Below are 26,912 nucleotides of genomic sequence, written 5' to 3' on the forward strand. Positions count from 1 at the left end.
GTCACTAACTATAACTCTTGAAAGGCTGGTTCATCTTTTCTCATCTGTGAATACATTTGACCTTTTCCTAAACCTTGTTGGAAAGCTTAAGTAACCAGTAGCTAAAAAGAAAATTAAGCTGATTGCACCATTGCATTAATGAACTCTGATTTGGGAGTCTGTTCTGATTTTTAGTGCTACATATTTAATAGTCCCACATACTTATAGAAGAGGGCCAACGGGACATTATAGGACCTCTAGAGTAACAATCATATTATGTCTGCTCAAACTCTGGTGTCATCCAAGTACTTCAAACAAATAAAAGGTCTTCAAGAATCCTGTTTGGCTACCTGGACATGTCAACCTGCACTGTGTGTCTCCTACAGCTCAGTGTCCCACACAAGTTGCTGGCATACATAGCCTGCTATGCATGTCACTCAGTGAAGGAAAAGTGAGAGTTGAAACATATTTCTTACTTTAAAAATAAAAAGTATGATGACCTTTCTGAAGAACATATGTGAGTTCATTTATAATCCGTCACTATCTAGCTGCTAAAAATGATAGATGTGGCTTTTCTGAGGAATTATGAAATGAATGTTATAGAGGGTAAGAAATCTTGATTCCTATTTGATTATTAGGTAGGGTTTTTAGGTAATGCATGTATGGGACAAAACTCCTCGGATATGAGGCAAGAGCCCACCAACTCAATTCTAGTCAAGTATATGTTGATTTTCAGTTGATTCTTAGTATAGGGTTTTTAGGTAATGCATGTATGGGACAAAAGTCCTTGGATAGGAGGCAAGAGCCTACAGTTAGAGGGCAAGAGCCCACCAAATCAATTCTAAGCACTGTTTAGGTAACAATCAGTGTATACACTGATTGTTAATAAAATGGGTTCGTTGGAAGATTATGTGAGAAGGAAACTTACACAGGTCTACAGCCTTTAACGTGAACAAGAGATCTGAAACAAGACAGGGATTGTTCTGAAGGCAATAACCCTTAATACAACAAAACTTAAATGATGGGAAAATATGTGAGTTAAGATTTCCAAGGACATTTTGCTAGATTAGTTAGTACATGGGGATTGTTCCACATTTTGCTTTAAGCTATTTCTTTGAGTTTCTCAAGAAGTAGGGCACATTAATGATTATCTTATTGTTTCTTTTGCATGTCGCATAGCTTAGATTTATGACTCTTTTGATGGTATATTGTTTAAACTATTTTGAACCATGCATGCTTGGATGAAGATTGTTACATAGTCAATTTCTTTATGTTCTTACTATGATTGATTAACCATCTTTTCTTTTCCTGTAATTTCCTTATCTTTGAAATAAAAACTGAAGCAGAAACCAACTCAGGGCTGTACCCAAGTTTCTCCTTCTAACAGAGGAGTTGCTGAGGTGCAGTTCCTTCAGGCTTCTCATTGCATTCATATTGCTCTGAGTAATCTTTTTTGCATCTCTGTTACACAGCAAGAGGTGTAATAGAACATATGTACTTTAACAGTTCACATCACCTTTATTTGGCCAGTAATTGAGTTTGACAAAATCCATTCCTTTTTCCCTGTTTTGTTCATCTAAATGTAGAAATGTTTAAATCTATATGCAACTAGTTACTAACGACCTCAAGGTATATTCCCTGGTAAGATGGATTTTCTCAAAATATAAGGACTGCATGCTTGGGATACAGATGTTCCTCAATTTATGATGGGCATTACGTCCTGATAAGCCCTTCATAAGTTGAAAATATTGTAAGTCCAATATATATTTAATACACACCTAATCTACTGAACAAAGCTTAGCCTGGCCTAACTTAAGTGTGCTCAGAACACTTACATTAGCCTACAGTTGGGCAAAATTATTTAACACAAAGCCTATTTTATAATAAAGTGTTGAATACATCATGTAATTGATTGAATACTGTACTGAAACTGAAAAGCAGAATGGTTTTGTGGGTAGTCAAAGTACGGTTTCCACTGAATGCATATTGCTTTAGCGCTATGGTAGACTGGGAAAATCCGTAATCAAATGATTGCATGTCAGGGACCATCTATACTTTAAATGTTAATGTTTAATTTTTAAATTTTATTTAAGAGGATTAAAACTCTCATGTTTATTTTCTACTTTCTGATAATGATTTGTGCCCTTTGCTGGAGGAGATCCTCGAGCCACTGAAGTGAGCATGACTTCACTTTCTCATCCTCTCTGCTCCAACCTCTAGACTGACTCCATGACAGACACACGCTCCCACCAGGGAGGGAAAGCAGCTCCCTCTAGTGCCATCACTGGCTTGGCCTCAGGCTGGGCCTCTGCTGTGGGCTGGCATGTGGCCTTGCAGCCTGTTAGAATAAGAACACAAGACAGAAAGGGGACTGAAAGCACTCAGGAGCCACAGCAACAACATACACGATTTGCGGAAGCTGACCCTTTCTAGACAAAGGACCCTCCATTTCTCATTTACGTTGTTATCTAGGGCTTAGAAAAAAGTTGAGTGATTAAAGCACTTGCTATAAATGAGAAAAAAAACTAAGAGGTACTTATAGGATTGAAGGGTAATACTGGTAAATCCATTTACTGCATAAAAAAGATGGGGCATAGTCAATTTATTTTGCTCGTAATTTCAAAAGATGCAGGTAATAGTTTCATAATTAAAACTTCAATTTATGGGCTGGCCCGTGGCTCACTCGGTAGAGTGCGGTGCTGATAACACCAAGGCCACGGGTTCGGATCCTATATAGGGATGGCCGGTTTGCTCACTGGCTGAGCGTGGTGCTGACAACACCAAGCCAAGGGTTGAGATCCCCTTACCGGTCATCTTTTTAAAAAAAAAAAACAAAAAAAACTTCAATTTATGCCATTTATAAACATTTTTTTTCTCTCCTTTAAGCTGCCTTAAATTATTTGGTCAAAAACTTATTCCAGAACTTAAGGCAACATATTATATTAGAGAAAACATATGCCTGGGAGTTAACAACTTTGCCTACTTTTATACTGTGTAGCTGAGAATACATCATTTTACTTCCCTGGAACTCATCTGTAAAAAGAAGGCTAAGTGAAAGTAGTAATTTCAAACTCATTTCTTTTTTTCTATAAAGATGACCGGTAAGGGGATCTTAACCCCTGACTTGGTGTTGTCAGCACCATGCTCACCCAGTGAGCAAACCGGCCATCCCTATATGGGATCCGAACCTGTGGCCTTGGTGTTATGAACACCGTGGCCTTGGAGTTATGAGCACCACACTCTCCCGAGTGAGCCACAGGCCGGCCCTCAAACTCGTTTCTATGCATGTGTGCAAACCCTCCCTTTTCAACTAGAGCTGCAACTGCTAAGAAGCACTAAACTCATAACCTCAACAATATAGCTTAAATGTGGCAAAATATTTCTTTACAGTTAGTTTCAATCATCCAGTCACCACTAATAGAAAAACATCTTTTAATTACATACATATTTACATGTCACCTCTCGCAGAGTAAGGGAGACACAAAAGACTGCTCAGAGCCCATGTATTCAGAGTAATGAGAAGCCCAAAGGTACTGCAACGAGGAAAACTCCTTCAAGAGAGGAGAGCCCAGGCACAGCCGAGTCAGTTTTGGCTTAAATTTTTATTGTAAAGACAAGTAAGCTACAGAAGAAAAACAGATGGTTAATCAATCATAGTGAAAACATAAACAAACTGGCTACGTGACAATCTTCATTAAGCAGGTGTAGTTTAAAATAGTTCAAGCAATTTACCATCAAAAGGAGTCATAAAAATAAGCTATGCGACGTACAAAAGTTAAAAATGAAGTAATCACCAAAGCTCTTAACTCCCCAAGAAACTCAAAGAAACAGTTTAGGGCAAGATGTGGATCATCCCCCCAGCACTAACTAGCAGAATATCCTTGAAGATTGTAGCTTACATACTTTCCCATCATTTAGGTTTAGCTGAACTAGAGCAACTACCCCTGAGCAAACTTTTTTGCTCTGCTTCAATCTCTTATCTACATCAAAGGCTTTAGTCCTGTGAAAGTTTTCTGGTCTTTTTCAATGTTAGCATTCCTACCTGTTTTCCTAAAGGGTTGGGCTTTGGCCCCCTAAACTAGAGGCTTTGGCCTCCTAAACTACAGTTGGTCCTCTAAACTACAGGCTTCAGTTTCTACATTAAGGACTTTGGTCCTCTAAACTACATGTGTTTTATTTCTACCTCATTAATAACTTCTTAGTCAATATTCTCTACATTTACATGGGAAATTAAAAACTTGTTTACGTTCTAGTCAAGTTATTGAACTTTGCATAATTACAGCATGGATAATTTATTTGTACAGTGTGGACAACCAAAATGAGAACTGAAAGTCTACAACAGATCTGAAAATCAGCCTGGCTCCATTGGAGACTTGTCTTTCTCTGGACATACTGCTACTTTTATGGAGCAGTGCTGGCATGAAAGGGATTCTGCTTAACAGAAAATAACTTTCAATTTTTGGGAGGGAAAACTGTTTTGATACAGAAGTGCCAAACTAAAATATGTCGCATGATATTCTGCATCCTGTTTTTGAATGCTGAAAAGATATCTGAACTGAAACTTGAAGAACAAGTGGTAAGAAGCAAGCAGTGATGCTATTTTGTTCTCAACTCGTTTAATATATAAAAGAGTAATAAATATGGTAGTCAGAAAAAAATAGTATATAGGGAAAACTGTCCATTTTTATGCTTGTGATTTTACAAAGAAGGTCTGATCTAATGCTAATCAACTGAGCAGGGAAACCCGACAAGGCCTGTCTACTGGAAGAAAGCATCAAACTAGCTTTAGAGGCATTTACAGGATTCCATGACAAGCAGCTGCAGTCCTTAGAGAAAACAAACCACAGAGCAGAGGTCGTCAGAATGGGGTAAGCATACCCTTGAGCATTCTGGAAGACTGCCCAAGTGCACTTGTAGGTGTTTTTTTTTTTTTTTTTCCCTTTTTGTCTTTTTTCGTGACCAGCAACGGGATCGCAACCCTCGGTGTCGCGCCCGCACCGCGCTCAGCCAGTGAGCGGCTGGTCTGTATGCGGGATCTGAACCCTCGGCGGCGTGGCCCCCCACTTGTAGTTTTGAGGAAATGGATTTCCACATTTCGACTTCCATTTCGCTCTTCCTTAAAATAGATCTGCTTGAGAATAAGCCTGATTACACAATAGTTCTTCCATTTTACAAAACAAAAGCACAGCTCTCTGCATCCCAATTCAAACTAGAGCTCATTGCTCTGAGGTGTTAAAAACCTCTTTGTACCAAAGAAAGGAATATATGAAAATACTGATTTCAGGGAAACTTTTTAAAAAAGTAATCAAGATATTTTTCTCTATTGACAGATGAATAGATAAACAAAATGTGGTATATACAAACAATGGAATCAGCCTTAAAGGAAAGAAATTCTCACATATGCTACAATATGGATGAAATTTGGCTGAGTCACAAAAGCCAGTCACAAAAGGCAAATACTGTATGATTTCACTGACATAAGGTGCTTAGAGTAGTCAAAAATCACAGAGACCTAGAGTAGGATGGTGGTTGCCAGGGGCTGGGGGAGAGGAGGGAATGGAGAGTTGCTGTTTAATGAGTACAGTTTCAGTTTTGCAAGATGAAGAGTTCGTGATATGGATGGCAGTGATGGTTGCACAGTATGAATGTTCTTAATGTCCCTGAACTGTACACGTAAAAATGGTTAAGATGGCAAAAAAAAGTAATCAAGATATTCTAAATTCAAAGGGTTCCTGTCTAATATGTATTTCTGTAAAGGGGGGAGTTTGTCTTTAGAAATAGATATTTGAAAGCCTGTACTGAGACACTCTGGAATAAAAACAGCTGAAGCAGTATGGATGATTTAAAATGTAAGTGACATTTTATCTCACGCATAAGAACTTTATACACCTTCTTTATGATTTTTTTCATAAAGTCAAATAAAATAAAATATTGACCTAAATTACAGCCAATCTTCATCTCATTCCATTTTGTAAAAGTCGAATATTTTATATTTTTCATTACTAAAAAATACCCTTATTTAAAATTACATTGAAAAAGTTTCTCCGTCAACTTCAAATGTGCGAGAAGGTATGTTGTTTCCCAAAATAATTTTGGGCCGTAGGCAGACAAATGCGTTCGTCCATGAAAGTCCTCTAGTGTTTTCTGCATCCTTCTGGTTACGTTAGGTACAGGTCACCGCTTGCACTGAAAGTGATTAAGTCAGCGTCTCCGGAGCGCACCCTCAGGCAGAGCCCGGCCACTTCCCGGCGAGGGCGTGGCTCCCGGTGCCCTCCCAGCGGTTGCGTGTTCCCAGGCTGCAGACGCTGCGTTCCCGCCAGATTTTTAAGTTTCATTTCCAGCCGCTACTGCTGGTTCCTCCTCCCACGGCCTTTTCCCCCCAGAAGTCGATTCTTCTTCTTTCGGGGAGCAGAAAGCGCCAGCCATGGACCCTCGGCGCGGAAAGGCGACGCAGACAGCTTCGAAGGCCGGAGCCACCGCCCCTAAGCTTTCGGTGCGGAGTGCGAAGGGCCCCCTGACTCTGCCCACCGAATCTCGAGCTGCTCCCAAGGCCGCCCGGCCCACCGCGAGGGCCGGCGGCCCCCCCAGGGAATCGGGATCCCCGCAGAAGAAGAGCGCTCCGGGCCCTCAGGAGAGGCCGCAGGACCGCGCGCCGGGGGCCCGGGCCAAGAGGCCATCTCTGCGCGCACGGGACGCGCAGCCTTCGGGGGCTGGCAGCGCCGTCCCGGCGGAGGGACAGCAGACCCCGACAGGGGTACAGTCGGTTCTCGCGAAGTGGCTGGAGCCTCCCGCTGTCCCGAGGCCCCCACTTTCCAGGACAGGATCTCGTCGCGATAGAGGCGAGCGCTTCGCTCCGGAGCGAAAACCCGAGCCCACGCCGGTGCCCAGCCCCGGACCGCCGGAACTTACCCCAGGTCTCGGCCGTGGGGAGGCGGCGTCCAGCGGCTGGAAGCCCCGGACGGTGCTGGAGAAGTTGAGGCTGAGACGCCAGGAAATCTCGGTGGCGGCCGAGGTCGTGAACCGGGTGGTGGACCACCTGCTGCGGAGACTGCAGAACCGCGAGTCCGAGTTCAAAGGCGTCGCGCTGCTCAACACCGGGAGCTACTACGAGCACGTGAAGGTGGGCTGCACAGTGGATGATTGTAAAACTCTAGTTTTAGGGTTTTAGGATGATAAACTCTTTTTTTCCTATTTTATAAGTTAGTTTTTCTAAATTGTGCATATTTGTGGGGTATAGTGTGTTGTTTCAGTACATGCATATATTTATACAGTAATTCACATAGGGTAGATAGCATGTTCATCACCTAAACACTTACCTTTTAAAAAAGTAAAAAACAATTATCTTTTCCTTGTGGTGATTGCATTCAAGATCCTCTTTTCTATGTATTTAGAAATATACAATATACTATTAGCTATAATCAACATATAACACCAGAATTTGTTCTTCCTATCTGCCTGTAACTTTGTGCCCCTTAATCCACCTTGTCTCCTCCCCCTTGCTCTCCTCTTCCCAGCCCGTGGTAACCATTATTCTTGGGATTACAAACTCTTAAGAGAGCAGGCCAAATATTATGCATCTTTGTATCTGTAATTATATGGAGGGTCCAAATGAAAATGAAAGTTACCATTTAGAACTAGAGATCAATATGACATTTAGAGAATAGTCTTCAATCACAACCACTCTCCTTTTAAAAATCATGCGGATGGGAAGAAATTCAATAAAATTTGTTTTATGTAAAACATTTATTTATTTATTTATTTATTTTTACCGATTTGAAAAGGTATATGAGTTCAAAGTAGAGTTTACCAACTGCCTGTCAGCTCCCAGGTCCCAACAGCATCCCTTCCCTTTACCCTCCTCCTCAGCCTCTACCATATTTGCCCGTCTCATGTTGATGTCCATAGAAAAGTCAGAAAAGCATATAGAAGGGCCGGCCCGTGGCTCACTCGGGAGAGTGCGGTGCTGATAACACCAAGGCCACGGGTTCGGATCCCATATAGGGATGGCCGGTTCGCTCACTGGCTGAGCATGGTGCTGACAACACCAAGTTGAGGGTTGAGATCCCCTTACCGGTCATCTTTTTAAAAAAAAAAAAAAGAAAAAAGAAAAGCATATAGAAGAACAATATTACTCCTATTCATTTTCTTCACTGTTATCATTTTGATGTGTTTTCTTCTTTTACACACACACTTGGATTTCATAACTTGGATTTCTGTTCTGTGTACCCTTGGATTTCAAAATTGGATTCCAAGCTCTTTACAATTGGCAAAAGGATAGACAAAGTATACATCTCAGTAATTTATTTACATGCTTCCATATTGACACATTTCTCATTCATATATTTTTTTCTTTGATTTTTTTTTGTTTATTTCTTTTCTCATTGTAATATTACCAATTCCAGGTGAAAACCTTGAAAATATATGGAAAATTTCCTGTAGAAATTCCCTGTAGGATTGCCAGTCCATAATGTTCTTTCTGTCCTAGGTGTTAATGCACTTTACTATTTCTATAGTTGGACAGAGTGAAAAGGTTATAATGGAATCAATTAAATGTAATGGTATTATGCAATAGTATATTAACTAGTAAAGAAAAGGAACAAGCAGGGCCGGCCCGTGGTTCACTCGGGAGAGTATGGTGCTGAGAACACCAAGGCCCTGGGTTCGGATCCTACATAGGGATGGCCGGTTAGCTCACTGGTTGAGCGTGGTGCTGACAACACCAAGTCAAGGGTTAAGATCCCCTTATCGGTCATCTTTTAGAAAAAAAAAAGAAAGAAAGAAAGAAAACAAACAAGCTACAGCAAAATGCAACCACATGAATGAATAAAAAAATAATATTGAACAAAAAAAGATATACATACAGCAAAAGAATACATACATACAGCCAATGCAGCAAGGCAAAAAAAAAAAAATGCATAAGATTGAAAAGGAGTAATAAAATTGTTATTATGTGCAGATGACTTGATTGGGTTTATGTACAAACCCAAAATAATAATAAAATAATTGGTGAATTATCAAGGTTTCTGGAAACAAAGTCAATAAAGCAAAAACAAAATATTTCAATATACTAGCAAAAAAAGTGAAAAATGAAATAAGAATGCGATTTGTAATAACAGCAAAAACATGAAATATTTAGGAATAAATCCTACTAAAGATGTTCAAAACTTCAAAATATTACTGAGTAAATTTGAAGAGAAATTAAATAATGGAAAGCTAAATCATGTTCGCTTTTCCTCAAATTGATCTATAGATTCAATTCAACCTCAGTCAAAATCCCATCAGTTTTTTGTTTAAATAGATAAGCTGATTAAAAGATTTATAAGGAAAAAAAAAAAGATTTATATGGAAATGCAAAGGACTTAGAACAACCAAAGCAATTCAAAAGGAGAAAATGTTGAAAGATTTACCCTACCAGAGAGCAAGATTTACTGTAAATCTACCCTAATTAAACAGGTGGTATTGGTGCAATGATAGATGAATAGGCCAGTTGAATAGAAAGTCCAGAAGTAGACCCACATGTATAAGTCAATACAGCATACAAAACATGCATCAATGTAAGTCAATGGAGGAAAGGATAGTCTTTTCAAGAAGTGGTGCTGGCTCAATTGGATACCCATATCGGAAAACATGAACCTTGACCTCCTACCACATACCATACACAAAAATTAATTTGAGGTGTAATGTAGATCTAAAGGTAAAAAGTAAAACAGTCACGCTTCTTTCTTATTCTTTTTTCTTTTTTTTTCCTTTTTATCTCTTTTTTACTGACCGGTTCACGGGATCACAACCCTTGGCGTTGCACCTGCACCGCGCTCAGCCAGTGAGCGGGAACCGGTCTCCACATGGGATCCAAACCCTTGGCGGGAGCGCCACCGCGCTCTCAAGCAACGCACTCTCCAGTGCGCCACCGGGCGGGCCCAGTCACGCTTCTTTCAAGAAGAATATGTTTATAGCCTTGGGATGTACAAGTGTTTCTTAAAAAGGACACTAAAATTGCTAACCATAAATGATAGATAAATTGGACTTCATTAGAATTAAGAATTTCTGTTCATCAGAAGACACTATTGAGAGTGAAAATACAAGCCATGACTGGAAGAAGATATTTACAGTATATATATTTGACGAAGGACTCATAGAAATGAGTAAGAAGATAGACAAACCAAATTAAAATTTAGGGCCGGCCCGTGGCTCACTCGGTAGAGTGCGGTGCTAATAACACCAAGGCCCTGGGTTCGGATCCCACATAGGGATGGCCGGTTCGCTCACTGGCTGAGCGTGGTGCTGACAACACCAAGTCAAGGGTTAAGATCCCCTTACCGGTCATCTTTAAAAAAAAAAAAAAAAGGGAAGAGTCAAGCATTTATCCTGTCTTTCCTATATGAATTATTCCTCAGAGTAACCATAAATAGCTGAGGAGGGAACATTTCTGTCTAGTGAAATATCCCAAAAAAAAAAAAAAAAAAAATTTAGCAAAAGGCTTGAACAGACAGGTTAGTATGCAATCCAAATAGCAATAAACATATGAAAGGTGCTCAGCATCATTAATCATAAAGACAATGCAAATTAAAACTGTGATGAGATTCTATCACACATCTGTCCACTAGAATGGCTAAACTTAAAAAATAAACAAACAAGGGCCGGCCTGTGGCTCAGTTGGGAGAGTGCGGTGCTGATAACACCAAGGCCATAGGTTTGGATCCTTATATAGGGATGGCCAGTTAGCTCACTTAGGAGAGCGTGGTGCTGACAACACCAAATCAATGATTAAGATCCCCTTACTGGTCATCTTTTTTAAAAAAAAATAAACAAACAAACAAAACTTGACAATTCCAAATGTTAGAGAAGATACGGAGCAACTGAAACTCTCAAATTGATGACGGGAGGATAAATTGGTACTACCGCTTTAGAAAATAGACGATGTCTTCTAAAGTTAAAGATATGCCCACCCTATGGTCCAGCACTTCCACTTCTGGGCATATGTACAATGAAAATGAGTGTCATGTCTGCCAAAAGGCTGATACAAGAATGATCAGAACAGCATAATTTGTAATCGTTAAAAACTGGAAACTGAATGAGTGAATATGTTTTGGTATATTCCATTAATTCAATGGAATACTCCATAGGATGAAAAAGAACAAACTGCCAATAATAACAACAATATGGATAAATCTTACAGACATAATGTTGAATGAAAGAAATCAGATATAAGCGAGTACATACTAAATGTTTATATCACATTCCCAAGCAGGCAAACCTACTATGGTGTTAGAATAGTGGCTACCCTTGCTGGAGGGTTAGTGATGGGGAATGGGAAGGAGGGAAGCTTCTGTGGTGCTGGGGATGGGTATAGGGCAATTTAGAATGCTGCAAAGGTCACTTTTCTTACTAGGATTCAGTTGGGTTTTTTTGTTTTGTTTTGTTTTTTAAAAGATGACCGGTAAGGGGATTTTAACCCTTGACTTGGTGTTGTCAGCACCTCGCTCTCCCAAGTGAGCCACAGGCTGGCCCTCAGCTGTTTTTCTTTAATAAATTCTTGTTGGATTGTTGCAAGCTTTTAGTTAATTTACAGAGTTCTAAAATTCTGAAAAAGTTCTGAAAACGTCTGCCTGTGTTCTTGTTGCTTTATGGAGGAGCAGAGTTTTGGAGGTGTTTTGTTTTTTCTTTTTCTATTTTTATTTTTTGCTCTTTTTTGGGGTTTTTTTGGAGGCTCTTACATTGCCCTTCCTACTGATGTCACTCCAGGTATTTGTTTCACCCTCCCAGTATGGCTCAGTCAGCATAGGCTGCCATAACAAAATGTTATAGATTGGGCAGCTTAAACCACAGAAGTTTATTTTCTTACAGTTCTGGTTGCTGGAAGTCATAGATCAGGGTGCCAGCGTGGTTGGGTTTTGGTGAGGGCCTTCTTCCTGGTTAGTAGAGGGCCTTCTCACTGTGTCTTCCCATGGCCTTTCCTCGGTGCATGTGGGTGGAGAGAGAGATTTCACTCTCTCTTCCTCTTCTTATAATGCCACTAGTCCTGTTGGATTAGGATGCTGCCTTTATGACCTTATTTAATTTTATTACCTCCTAAAAGCCTTATCTCCAAATACAGTCACAGTAGGGGTTAGGGCTTCAACATGTGAATTTTGGGAAGGGACACAATTCAGTCCATCAGTATATCTCAGTTTGGACTAGCTACATTTCACGTGGTTGGTAGACATGTGTGGCTACTCCATAACAGTGCAGTCCAATAGCTGTACTTAAAGCATACTCCTATCTAATGAAAGACTTGTGGCATTTTTAACACAGGAAAAACAAATATTTATTATAATTGTTACAATTATTCTTTTTGTGAGTATGAAAAAGAAAATTCTTTGGAGCTTCTACAAATGCTGTGATTCAGAGACACTAATGCAGTGCATGACCTGGAGCTCACCCTAGCTTGGGTGGCTAGCCGCCGTAAACAGCTAGCCCTTGCTCAACTGGCTGCAACATGACTACACACGTTTTGAAAAACTTTGTAACAGAGGGTGGCTGCAGTGTGTATCTTGTGACATAAAAGATAACATCCTAAAGGTTTTAAATTTTATTAAACTTTAAACTCAGAAAAAAAATTGGTATAGATTTTTAAAACTTACATTATGTCATTTAAAACTACGTTTAATTATAAAAATAATGCTTGCTCATGGTAAAAAAAAAAAAAAATCGAGTATAGAACCTACAAGCTAAAAACGTTAATACTCTTCTACATCCTCCTATCTCTACTAGTCCCACTTCCAGAGGGTATAAATGTTAAGAATCTTGCTTCACAAAGTAGGGTTTTAAGTGAAAATATCAAGAAAAAACAATTACAGGTGCTTGGAAAATATTCACAAGCAAACATCTCAGTGCTATTTTTATTGTTTCTTAGCTTTCTGCACCTAATGAATTTGATGTCATGTTTAAACTGGAAGTCCCCAGAATTCAACTAGAAGAATATTGCAACAGTGGTGCTCATTACTTTGTGAAGTTAAAAAGAAATCCTAAAGGAAATCCTCTGAATCAGTTTTTAGAAAATGAAATATTATCTGCTTCTAAGATGCAGTCAAAATTTAGGAAAATTATTAAGGAAGAAATAAAAAACATCAAAGGTAAGGTTTTTTGATTTTTTTTTTTTTTTTTTTTGGTGGCTGGCCAGTACAGGGATTTGAACCCTTGACCTTGATGTTATCAGCTTCACGCTGTATGACTTTTGATTCTTAAAGGTCTAATCTTACCTACTAATTGCCAATGTACACTCCTCTCCTGATCTTTCTTGACTTCTCTGCAGCAGATTATTCATTACTGCCTCCTTCTAGAAACAGCCCTTTGCTGTTAGTTTGTCTGCTGCATCTTCTTAGTATTCTTCCTAAATGTTGATTGGCTCTGTTTCGGTCTTCATTGAATATTCACTGAACTTCTGCCTGTATCACCAGTATATGTGCCTGGATAAAAGCAGTGGAATCCCCCACTTGAAGCCCTTAATCTAGTGGAGAGACAGAATGTAAATAACATACAACACAATTGCAGCAAGTGCTCTAAAGGGAATGAACTGGGAGAAGTGATAGCAATCCCAGTGGTAGAGCACAGCTCTGAGGCAGAAAGCTCGGCAAGCTCGGGGGACAAAAAGAGGCCAAAGTGGACAAAGGGAAGAGTGACATGAAATCAAGTTGAATAGGTGGCCAGAGGCCAGATTCCATAAGGACTTGTAGATCCTGGAAAGGAGTTTAGCTTTGTATATTTATTTATTATTTATTTTTCTTTTTGGTGACTGTCCAATATGGGGATCTGAACCCGTGACCTTGGTGTTACAGCACCATGCTCTAGTCAGGTGAGCTAACCAGTGAGCCCTAGCTTTGTATTTCTGAAAGTTTACTCTGGTTTCTATGGAGAAGATATAAGAAGACAAGTAGGGAGATTAGAAAGGAACATATTGTAGCGGTGGCTTAGATGGGGTAAGGTGGGGTCCTGGGGATGGAGAGAAGCAGATAGATCCAAGCGGTAGCAGTGTTTGTGTCTGGATTAAATGTAAGGGATGAGAGAGAGGATTGGATTAAAATGGCTTCCAACTTTCTGGATTGAGCATCTTGGTGGACTGATTGTGCCATTCTCTGAGATGGGAAGGACTGAGGAGGAACATATTTTGGGTTATGAATTAAGATTTTGGATTTGGATATGTTGGGTTAGAGATTCCTGTGATACATCAAAGTGGATGTGTCAAGTATGTGGTTGGATATGGGTTTGGAGTGCAGAGGATACATTTGGGTTGCAAGTAAACATTTGGAAGTCATCACATTTAGGTGGTTCTGGGAATGGGTGAGATGACGTAGGCAGAGAATATAGAATTATTTATTCATTAATTTAATCAATATTTATTGATTCTCTAATGTGCAGGTGCTCTAGGTGTTTATGATATGTTAGTAAACAAATAGATGAAGACCTCTACCCTTCTGTACCTTATAAATTTGCAAGCACAAACATGTAATTAATAAAAACTGGAAAAAATAATTTCTTGTATACTGGAAAGTACTAAGTTCTATGGTGAAAAAGTATGGCAAAGTGAGAAGGATCAGAAGTGCTGGGAATGGGGGTGGAAGTGCAATGTTAAGTAGAGTAGTAAGAAGAGGATATCTTTAGAGGTTGGGGAGAAGAGAATGAGTGTTTTGCAGAAGGGGTGATCAGTGTTTAGAATGAACATCCAGAAAACCACTGACATCCAGAAAACCACTGGATTTGGTCTTTGGTTTTGTGGCTTGTTGGTGACTTTGACAAGAGCCGTTTCAGTGGGGTGATGGACACAAAACAGTGAAAGGTCAGGGAAGCAGAAGAGACAGCATGTGTAGGCAATTCTAGAAAGTTTGGGCTGGGAAGGAAGCAGAAAGATGGGTCAATGTGTGGAGGAAAAAGATATAAAGTCAAGGGAGAGGTATACGAGGGTACTTCAAAAATTCATGGAAAGATTCCTATTATCTTTTAATTCTATTTTTCCATGAATTTTTTGAAGAGCCCTTGTATTTTAAAGTGGAAGGCACTCTTAACTCTTTGTATGCATATAAGAATGATCCAGTAGAGAGGGAGAGATGGAAATAATTGAAGAGCAAGGTGCTCGTGGAGGTCAGAGGAAAGGGATCCAGAGACCATATGCGGGGCAGGGGTGCTTTGAATGGTAGAAGGACTCTCCCTCAGTGATAACAGGAGAGAAGGATACAATGGGTAAGAGGTGGGCAGGTTTGCGGATTTCTCTAGCATTTTCTCCTTTGTGCTTCACTCCCTTATTGTGGTCCCTTCCGGAAATCTCCACGAGTAGTCTTTACTGCCATACACTCCCAACTCCACTTTTGTGTCCGGCGCAGGCACCTAGAGCTCATTGTGTCTAAAGCGAAGTTCCACTTGGCCCAAACTTTCTTCCTCCTGCTTTTTCTATTTTGGGGAATAGAATCAACATCAGCCATTTCCCAGGCTGAAATCCCGGGATGACATCCCAGGCTTCTGCCTCCCTCCTCCCCCCACACACTCACTCCATCTACAGGTTCTGTGCGTTTGGACCTCTTTAATTGCTGTTGCTTCTTCTCTCCGTGTCTTGATGCTCACTGCCTTGGTGCTGGGTTGTTTCTGTGGTCCTTCGAACTGGCTTCTCCTCCCTGCTGCTCGTCTGGCCTCTTCTCCAGCCTTCCCTTCAAGCTGCCAACCATAATTCTAAATGAAAATTTAATCACAGCACTCCCAAAGCCGAAAGTCTTCAGGAGCCCCTCATCACATACAGCAGACGGAATCTTGACAATGCCTCCCCATGTTAGGTGTCAATAAATATCTGTTAAATGAGTAAAACACTTTGCGTTGCAGGGCCAATTTCCATTTTAGAACTAATGTTCACCTTATACTTAGTACTTCACAGATCTTCAATTATAGTTACATTATTTCTCCCACATTTCCAGAGAAAATTGAATCTGATAAACCCCTTTCTTCCCTTTTATATGTTTAAACAGATGCAGCTGTCAGTATGGAGAGAAAGAAAAGAGGGAGCCCTGCTGTAACACTTCTTATTAGAAAACCTGAAGAAATATCTGTGGATTTAATCCTGGCTTTGGAGTCAAAAAGTAGCTGGCCTGCTAGCACCCGAGAAGGCCTGCCCATCAATAACTGGCTTGGAACAAAAGTTAGGAACGATCTAAGACGACAGCCATTTTACCTTGTACCCAAGCATGCAAAAGAAGGAAATAGTTTTCAAGGTATTTTAAATATGAAAGTTAATTTCAAGACATAAAAGAGTTGTTATATGCTGGGCCAGTATAAGATCAACAGCCAGCTAATGCTGTTGACATTTCAAGAGCCATCACGCTAAATAGGCTGCAAGGTGGGAGTTTGGTGAGAGGGAATTGAAAAGGGCATAGTTGTAGTAGTAATAGCAAATACTCACCTTTAAATATCTAGTGACTGTATTTGAATTTCATCTTTTCTTTTTTTTTTTTTTAATAAAGAAAGTTAGTACTGGTCTTGGAGTGAGACTTCCTGGTTCAGAATCCTGAGGCTTCTTCTCTTGCTAGCTATGTGATCTTGGGCTAGTTATGAAGCCTCTCTAAACTTGTTTGCTCATCTGTACACTGGGTAAATCACAGCTCCTTGGAAGATTTTGGGAAGATAAAAATGAGAGTGCAGGTAACATCCCTAGTTTAGTTCATGGCAGTTATATGTTGTTATTAACATAATCATCAGAGCCTAGACTCTCATTCTCAGCCAGATTTCTCTCTTTCCTTCATTTTCTCACTCCACTGCTCCCATGCAACTAAAGGACCTTTCCAGCTGAGCTGCAGTTGGGTATGGTGGCTAGATCTGCCTTTTCACCTGGTGTCTCAGCCTCATCGATGGGGATGGGTTTTCAGGCTGTGCTGTTGGGTAACACTCAAATTCCAAGAACTAAACTGAGTGAATAGTGATTTTTGTTCAGGTGGCAGAAAAAGAAGAGCTGATTATTTTTGTTTTCCTGCATAAGTTTATATAGGACTTTTGGCACGTACTACTGCTAGACTCCAGGGAAATTGGAAGAGACCACAAAACAAGTGAACCAAGTTACAAATGAGTGTTGCTGAAAAAAAAGCCCTGAAATAGTCAATCATGTTTACCTTGATGGTTTGCATTTTTGTGGACCTACGTCATAACTTGTTATCTTGCATACATATAGGCGTCATTTTCTACAAGAAAAGTAGTTTATAAGAGGGAATTATATATGTCATCATCCATGTCTTTGCAAAAAGAATATAGTTTTCTGCAAAGAGGGGATGCAGTCCTGAACAATTTTTAGAATGGCTATCCCAAGAAACCCTCCTTGTGTGTGATACAGGAATCTCAACAGGACCTCATCCCACCCTCTTGCTGGCCCTCTACTACCTCGGGGAGGACTGGAAGACAAGTCAGCTTAGAGATGAGAGAGTCCTTCAGTGGCCTTGTGTCTATGTGTTTGGGTAGTTCCTCACATCCTTGCTTTGGGATGAAAGAAAGTGGAGGCTGGTGATGGGTGCTCAGTTTCACCTCTGCTCTCTGTTACCCTTGGCTGTTCTTCATTTCCCATCATTCCATGTTATCTATATGCAGACAAAACCCTGTGTGTATGTCCAGGTGATTGAACAGAGGGACTTATTACCAATGAAAATACTTGTACTACATTAGAGGCACTTATCATATCTATTTTAGCTTTTCTCTTTCCAAATATTTTACTAAAAATTTCATGGTCTCAAAAAACTATATATACATATTTTTGGCAGCTGACCTGTATGGGTATCCGAACCCTGACCTTGGTGTTATAACACCATGATCTAAGCAACTGAGCTAACCAGACAGACCTGTTGATTTTTAATTAAAAAGTTCAAATTTGTTTTTTAATCTACCTATTTCTTTATTTGTTTCAAAATAATACCAATATTATTACCAAAAATATAATTATAAAAGACAGTTTATGATTTTTTTCAGTTCTTTTTGTTCTTAGAATATTAGGACAAAGTATTAAGTTTTATTGATTGATTGATTGGTGGCTGACCAATATGGGGATCAGAATATTAGGTTTTAAACCCACATGAAAAAAATTTCTCTAGGCAGTTAAGCTTCCAACTCAGCACAGTCAAACTCACTTGTTTCATTATGGTTTCCGTTTTTACATATTGGTTTTTACATTTTGCTTTGATTTTGTTTCATAAATTTGTAAAGCATTTGTATGGTTCCAAAGTCAAAGCTACAGAAGAAGGTATACTTAAAGAAACATATTTTCCATTCGTGTCCTCTCCTCATTCTTCTCTCCTTCCCTAACTGGAATCTGTTTTCACTGTTTTTAGTTTACCCTTCTATTAAAAAATATATAATATATAATACATATAATATAAAAAATATGTACACCTTACTTTTTTCACTATACAAGATACTGCACATATCACTCCATATCTCTATATAGAGAGAACACCCACCCATTCCTTTTGACAGTCTATTTATATAGCTGGTCAAAGAGTAAATGCGTATGTACTTTTGCTAGATGTTGCCAAAATCCCTGCCATAGGCATTGTACCAATTTGCATTTTCACAGTAATGTATCACAGTACCTGTTTCACCCTCGGTCTCATTGACAGAACTTATTAAACTTTTGGCCAATTGGCATTTTTGCCAATAATCTAAAAAGTGAGAAATGATATCTCAATGTATTTTTTTTAAATAACCTTTTTAGGAAGTTTTAGATTTACAAAAAAAAAAAATATTGCAAAAATAGTACAGAGTTTCAATACTCTGTACCCATTTCCCTATTATTAATATCTTGCATTAATATGATACTTTTGTCACAATTAATGAACCAATATTGATACACTCTTGTTAACTGAAGTTCATACTTTATCCAAATTTCCTTTGTTTTTACTTAGTGTCCTTTTTCTGTTCCAGGATCTCATCCAAGAACCTACATTACATTTAGTTGTCATGTCTCTTTAAGCTCTTCTTGACTGTGACAGTTTCTTAGTCTTTCTTTGTAATTGATGATCTTGACAGTTTTGATGCATACTGATCAGATATTTTGTAGAATGTCCCTTAGCTGGGGTTTGTCTGATGTTTTTCATATGATTACACTGGAGTTGTGGGTTTGGGGGAGAAAGGTCACAGAGATAAAGTACCATCCTCATCACATCATATCAAGGGTACATGCCATGAACATGAGTTAGCACTGTTGATGTTAACCTTGATCACCCAGCTGAGGTAGTGTTTGTCAGGTTTATCCACTGTTTAGTTAACTCTTTTTTCCCCTTTTCATACTGTCCCGTTTGGAAGGAAGTCACAATGCACAGCTCACACTTAAGGAGTGGAGAGTTATGCTCCACCTCTTTGGGAGTGGAGAGTATTTACATAAATCATTTGGAATTCTACATGGAAGATTTGTCTCTTCTCCCTCTTTTATTTATTTATTTATTTATTCACTTATATCAGTATGGACTCAGGGGTATTTATTTTATACTTTGGGCTATAATCTAATACCACTTTATTTTATTGCTTAAATTGTTCCAGCTTTAGCCATTAAGAGCTCTTTCAATTGGCTCCTGTGTCTTTTTGACATATCCCCCTCCTTTTTTTTTGTTGGAGCGTTTCCTTACTTTCTAGCACTGCAAGATCCTCCAGGATCATCTTGTACATTTCCTGCTGCCGTCCCAGAACCAGCCATTTCTCCAACGGGCCCTGGGTCCTTTTACTGGAGAATCAAGATCTGGGTGCTAGGGATGGTCATTGCTACTAGGGTGTCATCCCTCTCAGCCTTTGTAGAAGGAAATATATGTGTATATACTAACCCATGAATAAACACATAGATATAAATATTTCTATATGTATATATTTTTATATGTAACCACCTGTATCTGTTGTTATACATGAATTATTCTGTTGTCTGTGCAACCTCCCACTGCAATAGCGAAGAAACTGGCTCACACCATCAACCATCCATTTACTTAATTGTTTGATTCCAGTATACCTGTATAGTCATTTCAGAGTTGCAAACCCATTCCCCTGTGGGAAACAATTATCATTTAGAGACAGTGCTTATGTACAGTTCCTTTTACCTTCAGTCTTACAGGCTCCACTCAATTTCAAAGAAACTATGTCAGCACCTTCTTCCCCTACCCACTTCAGGCAGGTCGTTTCACACATTAGTAATGCAGTTCGAGTCTCTTCTTATAATCTGCATTATTTCCTCAAATCTTCTAACCCTCTAAATTATTTTTTTAGAGCTGCATACATTAGGGTTCACTCTTTGTACTGTAAAGTCCTACTGGCTTTATTTATTTATCTGGTGGCTGGCTGGTACAGGGATCTGAACCTTTGACCTTGGTGTTATAAGGCTGTATGATGGAGCTAACCAGACAGCCAAGTTCTACTGGTTTTGACAAAAGTATTGTAATCTGTATCTGCCCTTAATAATACGTTCACTGCCTTAAGAAGTCCCCGGTGCTTCACCAGTTCAATTTTCCTCACCCCAAATCTCTTGTGACAAAAGTATTGTAATCTGTATCTGCCCTTAATAATACGTTCACTGCCTTAAGAAGTCCCCTGTGCTTCACCAGTTCAATTTTCCTCACCCCAAATCTCTTGCAACCACTGATTTGTTTACCATCTTTATGGTTTTGCCTTTTCCCGAATGTCAGAAATGGAATGTCATAAATAGATTTATACAGTAGCAACGAGCACACCTAGCCAACTGCCATCTTTTCCATATATTCATTGCCCACATATTGTGTAGCTATTCCTGCATTATTCTGTCCCATTAAAATCTTTTTTTAAAAAAAGATGACCGGTAAGGGGATCTTAACCCTTGGCTTGGTGTTGTCAGCACCACGCTCACCCAGTGAGCTAACTGGCCATCCCTATATGGGATCTGAACCCGTGGCCTTGGTGGTATCAGCACCACACTCTCCCGAGTGAGCCACGGGCCAGCCCCCATTAAAATCTTTTTCCCACTAGTACCATATTTTTGCATATAATGTAGCTTTATAATCAGTCTCAATATCTGACAGGGCAAGTTCTATCACTTTGTTCTTCTTCAAAGGTGTTTTAGATATTCTTGACCTTTTGCATTTCCATAAAAACTTTGGAATTAGCCTGTCAAGTTCCACAAAAACACTTTTTGGAATTTTAATTGAGATTACATTGAATGTCTAGATAAATTTGGGGGAGACTTGTTGTGTTAACAATATTGAGTCTTTCAATCTATGTACAAGTGCACATCTCCACTTATTTAGATCTCTAATACTTCTTTTTTTTTTTTTTAAAGATGACCAGTAAGGGGATCTTAACACTTGACTTGGTGTTGTCAGCACCACGCTCACCCAGTGAGCTAACCGGCCATCCCTATATGGGATCCAAACCCGTGGCCTTGGTATTATCAGCACCACACTCTCCCGAAGATCTCTCATACTTCTTAATGAAGTATTAGAGTTTTCTCTACAGAGGTCTTGTGTATCTTTTGTTAGATGTACTTATAGACAATTAATCTATTTTTAAGCTTTTTATCATGATATATTTAAAACCAATAAAAGAGTAGACTGAAGAATATCTTGAACTCCCACATACCCATCACCAGTTTCAACAATCATCAACTTGTGGCTATCTTTTTTTTTTTTTTTGGTGGCTGACAGTACAGAAATCTGAATCTGTGACCTTGGTGTTGTAAGGCTGAGCTCTAACCAACTGAGCTAACCGACCATCCCACCTTCCACGAACTTTTTTTTTTTTTTTTGTGGACAATCTTGCTTATCTACATCTGTACTCACTTCCCTCTCTTTCTTGTTATTTTGAGGCAAACACAAGACATTTCATCTCATCTCTACATATTTCAGTATGTATCTCTAAAGAATAGAACTTAAAAATACAATTAGTACACCTAAATTAAATAATAATTCCCTAACATTATCCAACATCTAGTCAGTGTTTAAATTTCCACTTGTCTGTAAGTTTCATGCTTTTATTTGAACTTGCCTGTTTGATCAGGATCCATATAAGGTCCACACATTGTGAATGGTTGATATGTCTGTTAAATCCCTTTTAACTTAGAGCTTCCTCTTTTTTTTTTTTTTTTTTTTTTTTCCCTTTTCAGTTTACTCATTGAAAAACAGGTCATCTGTCCTGTAGGGTTTCCCGCAGAGAGGATTTTGCAGACTGCATTCCAGTAGTGTCATTTAGCATGTTCCACTTTCTTCTTTTTTTCATTGGTAGTTGCATTTAGAGGGTAATTGATATTTTTGATGCTATTATGAATAGCATCTTCTTTAAAATTTTATTTTTTGTTTGTTGCCATATGTCAAAATACATTTGATTTTTGTATCCATTGTCTTGGCACTCATATCATCTATCAGTGATGATAGCTTCATTTCTCCCTTTCCAGTGCTGTAATCCTGTTTTTCCTTCCCTTACTGTGCTTCCTGGGACATCCAGTACATGTTGAACAGAAATGGGAATAGCAGACATTGTACCTTCTTCCTGATTTCAAGTGGAAAACTTTCAGCTTTTTACATTATATTATGAAGTTGCTATAGTTTTAAAAAAAATCTATCTTTTGTCAACTCAAATTCCCATCTAGACTTAAATTGCTGAGAGGTTTTTTTTTTTTTTTGTAAAGAGTAATGAATGTAGAATTTTATTAGCTGCATCTTCTGCATCTATTGAGATGATCATATGATGTTTCTCTTCTATTCTGGTTTTGGTTTTTTTTTTTTAAAGATGACCAGTAAGGGGATCTTAACCCTTGACTTGGTGTTGTCAGCACCATGCTCTCCCAAGTGAGCTAACCAGCCATCCCTATATAGGGATCCAAACCCACGGCCTTGGTGTTATCAGCACCACACTCTACCAAGTGAGCCACGGGCTGGCCTTTCTACTCTATTCTGTTAATGTGACAGATTATATTGGTTGATTTTCTAATTATAAGCCAATTATGCATGACCAGTATAAAAACAGCTTGGTAATAGGATGATCAGAGCTTAAAAGAACTAGCCGTAGTAAGACTTTGGGAGAAACCATTCTATTCTTACACAGACTCTCACAAAGAATAGAAAGAAGGGAAACATTCCACAATTCATTTGTATTAATACCAAAACTTGCAAGGATGGTACAAAAAAATGGAATCAATTGATTCAAATTATTATTGAAACAAAATATTAAACTGAGTTTAGTGGTACGTTTATAAAAGGTAATACATCTTACTATGGCTAACTGTATTAAAGCTCTGACCTCCCTGCTCACCTTCCCATGTTTATTTTCCACCTAGACCCATTTTTTTGCTTTAAAGCTCTTATTTTAGTGTGTAATTACATTATTTATCCATTCACTACTTTTGGTCTATTTCTTCCTAGAATTTTTTCAGAGTGATATTTTGATGAAGGGAATGACTTAAATATTATATTGTGTAGATATGGATGCCTTGGGTAAAGTGTTTTTTTATTTCTGTTTTTGAAATTAAGAAGAAACATGGCGGCTGTCCTTTTCTCATATTGAAAAGCACATTTTGTTCAGTCATGGAGAATCTAAAACGTGCTGTGAAACGGATGGAGTGAAATGTTGCAGGTAATGTCCTTATTTTGCTAAATGGCACATTATTTATGGTGTGTTTCATTCTTTATTGATGCCATAGCTCAGACCCGAAGGTGATCATTGCAGTGTTGGTCCTTGGGGCAGGGCAGGTCTGGGTTGACCTGGGGACAGTGTGTGAAACCAAAGAAGCTAGATCCAAGGGACCAAAGAAAGAGTGTGTTAGAAGGCAAGGTCAGGGAGTTGTAGTCCTGAGCCTAGGATCAGATAGATGTATGAGTAGGACAGAGTGAGATGGTATGAATGCTAGCTATGACAGTTTGATGTGTCTTAATATCCTGCTTGCTTAAAGATAATGAATATTTTTTTAAAAAGTAATGAATATTAATGTGATATAATGGCAGGAGACCAAAGGATCACTCTTATTGGTTACTGATGCTTGCTTTGGGGTGATTTGGCTGCCTTGAAGGCTAGGGACTGACTGGCTTAACTTGAAATAGCACAAAGAGGATAATTATTTTTCTAGTCACATATACACCACAAAGAACTGAGAAATATTTCATTTGAGTTTCTAAAGTTGGCCGGTATAATGGTCACAAAAGTTTAAAAGTCAAAACAAGAATGCCCAACATGTAGGCACAGAGGTTCAAGGCTTCATACGCAGGCTTTGAAGCCAGCATTAAGAAAAATATATTGCAGGCCGGCCCGTGGCTCACTCCGTAGAGTGCGGTGCTGATAACACCAAGGCCACGGGTTCGGATCCTATATAGGGATGGCTGGTTTGCTCACTAGCTGAGCGTGGTGCTGACAACACCAAGCCAAGGGTTGAGATCCCCTTACCGGTCATCTTAAAAAAAAAAAAAAAAAGAAAAATATATTGCTGGTAAGGCTAAGTAATTTTATAAACATAAATGTTTTCCAAGTACTAAATAACAGGATAAATAATGTAAATATTTGGAGTGCAATAGAGTAAAATAATTTTGTAAAAATTAAAACAAGATTTTTGTAGGTGATGTCAGAGGTAGGGTGCAGAGAGCCCTCTGTCAGCCTCAACCCACCCTGTCCTCTTACCATGTTCTTGACTCTGCTACAGGAAAGAATTCAAGAGCAGGCTTATAGTAGAAAATGAGAACAGGTTTAATATAATGAATAAGAGATACAGATTTCACAGAGAGGGTGCCGCATAGCTCGAGACTGAGTGGTGCCCACACCAAGTTTAATACACGAGTAAGAAATACTTAAAGTTTAGTATGGAGTGCAGACAGGCACTGCTTGCTGAAAGTGTGATACGAAAAGAAATAAATACACACTCCACAGGCAGAGTGTGGACTGGAGCTGGGAGAGTGAACAACAGCCCTGCTTTCTGCTGGGATTTGGTTTTTATAGTTTTGCTATCTAATGAATATTCAGTTAGAGGGTGGTTCCCAGTTATGTAACATAGTCTGGCAACATGCTCAGTTGGTCCCTTGGAGCATGTTCATTGGTCAAACCCTGTCACATGCACCAGGCATATTCAAGAATATTCTGTGCTCTCTACCACCTCTAGTGGAAGGTCATTCAACTACCAGGGTTATATAACCCTTCTCTACTGAGCATGCCCAGCCACTGGATTTGCATAAGCCAGCCCCTTGTGATCTCATTTTCCTGTGTTGGTGCTGAAAATAGGTCTAACTTGGTAACAGTAGCTTTACTCTAGGGGAGGATCTAGAGGAAGGGCCTGAGACTGGAGAATGGATTGAAAACTAGAGGTGTGTCCTGAGACTGAGCCCAGGGAAACTGAGTGCCTCCTATCTCATAGGTACTGAATAATTGGATGAATAATATAAATATCTTTCAGTTTTATGTAGTTGAAGTAATTCTGATAGAATAAAATGTTTAAGCTGGGAATGGGGAAGAGAGAAGACTGTGTTTTTGACACTTCCAAACATATATTTGAAAACATAGTCAGGGTTTAGGTTGACTATAATTATATTTATGTTATTATATTTCTTTATTGTTTAAATATATTTTTCCTATAAGATGCCTAAAGTCCTTTGTGGAATGAGGCAGGTTGTAAATAAGTAAAAAAAAATTTTTTTAATTCAACAGGAAAGATTGTTTAAAGCTAATGAAGTACCTTTTAGAACAGCTGAAAAAGAAGTTTGAAGACCGGAAAGAACTGGATAAATTCTGTTCTTATCATATGAAAACTGCTTTCCTTCACATCTGTACCATGTACCCACATGACAGTCAGTGGCTCTCCAAAGACCTGGAACTCTGCTTTGATAACTGTGTGGCATACTTTCTTGAGTGCCTCAGGAAAGAACAACTTAAGAATTATTTTATTCCTGGAGTTAATCTATTCTCTCAAGACCAAATTGACAAAATAAGTAAAGAATTTTTGTTCAATCAAATTGAATATGAAAGAAACAATAGATATCCAGTTTTGAGAGAATTTTGAAATTGTTTTTTGAAAAGAATCAAGAATTACAGTGATTCAAGAATAATTGGAATGTTTGAGATTTGTTACAGCAATGATTACCTAAAATAAATGTGACTAATTAATCAGTTCTCAGTTTGTGTAATACACTCTAATCATTGTAAAGGACCGACTGTCCTAGGAAAGAGATTAGTTAAAGAATAGGAAGCAAAAGGAGTATTTACAAAATTTAAAAATATTATCAGACTGGAATGAAAAAAAAGGATAATACATACGACCTTAATTAAATTAATCAAGTACTTATTGAACACCAGTTCTCACCTAGCACATGGAGTATTTACAAAATTTAAAAATATTATCAGACTGGAATGAAAAAAAAGGATAATACATACCACCTTAATTAAATTAATCAAGTACTTATTGAACACCAGTTCTCACCTAGCACATATGTGTGGAAGATGGTGAGAGATGGTGTTAGAAATGACCATCGCTGGGCTGGCCGGTTGGCTCAGTTGGTTAGAGCACTGCCTTGAAACACCAGCATCATAGGTTCTGATTCCTGTACCAGCCAGCCGCCAAAAAAAAATGACCATTGCCTTCATAAAACTGGCTTTATTCAGTGCACAAATATATTTGGGAGCAAATGCGGTGTCCTATATGAAAAAATCAGTTCTACATTGTCTCTGCACATATCAGGAAATACATAATCTTATAGGAAAACACAGAGTACTTTAATAAATGTGGCTAAATATAAAGCATAACTTAATTTATTTTTATTTTCAGTAACATTTTTATATGTGTTTCTGAAAAGATAATATATACACACTGTACCAAATTCAGAGAAATGGGTTTGTAGTAAAATGTTACTTTTTCTCCTCTGTGCTCAGGAAACATTCACCTTAGAGGCAACTGCTGTTCACTAACTTCTTCCTGTTCATATACTTTGCACATTTTCTTGTTGGCCAGTTTGTCTTTTTCT

The 26,912-nt window shown here is 38.7% G+C and overlaps 1 protein-coding gene across 1 annotated transcript; it reads left to right on the forward strand.

Moving 5' to 3' along the window:
• The first annotated feature begins 6,403 nt into the window (after window positions 1–6,403).
• MB21D1 (Mab-21 domain containing 1) lies at window positions 6,404–26,009 on the forward strand. Its single transcript, XM_008578897.1, has 5 exons — window positions 6,404–7,099; window positions 12,872–13,091; window positions 15,966–16,208; window positions 23,448–23,550; window positions 25,603–26,009. Exons 1-5 carry the CDS (start codon window positions 6,404–6,406, stop codon window positions 25,952–25,954), a joined length of 1,614 nt encoding a protein of 537 aa, XP_008577119.1. The 3' UTR covers window positions 25,955–26,009.
• The last annotated feature ends 903 nt before the right edge of the window (window positions 26,010–26,912 follow it).

This window comes from Galeopterus variegatus, unplaced genomic scaffold (genome assembly GCF_000696425.1).
Source record: "Galeopterus variegatus unplaced genomic scaffold, G_variegatus-3.0.2 Scaffold1779, whole genome shotgun sequence".
NCBI lineage: Eukaryota > Metazoa > Chordata > Mammalia > Dermoptera > Cynocephalidae > Galeopterus > Galeopterus variegatus.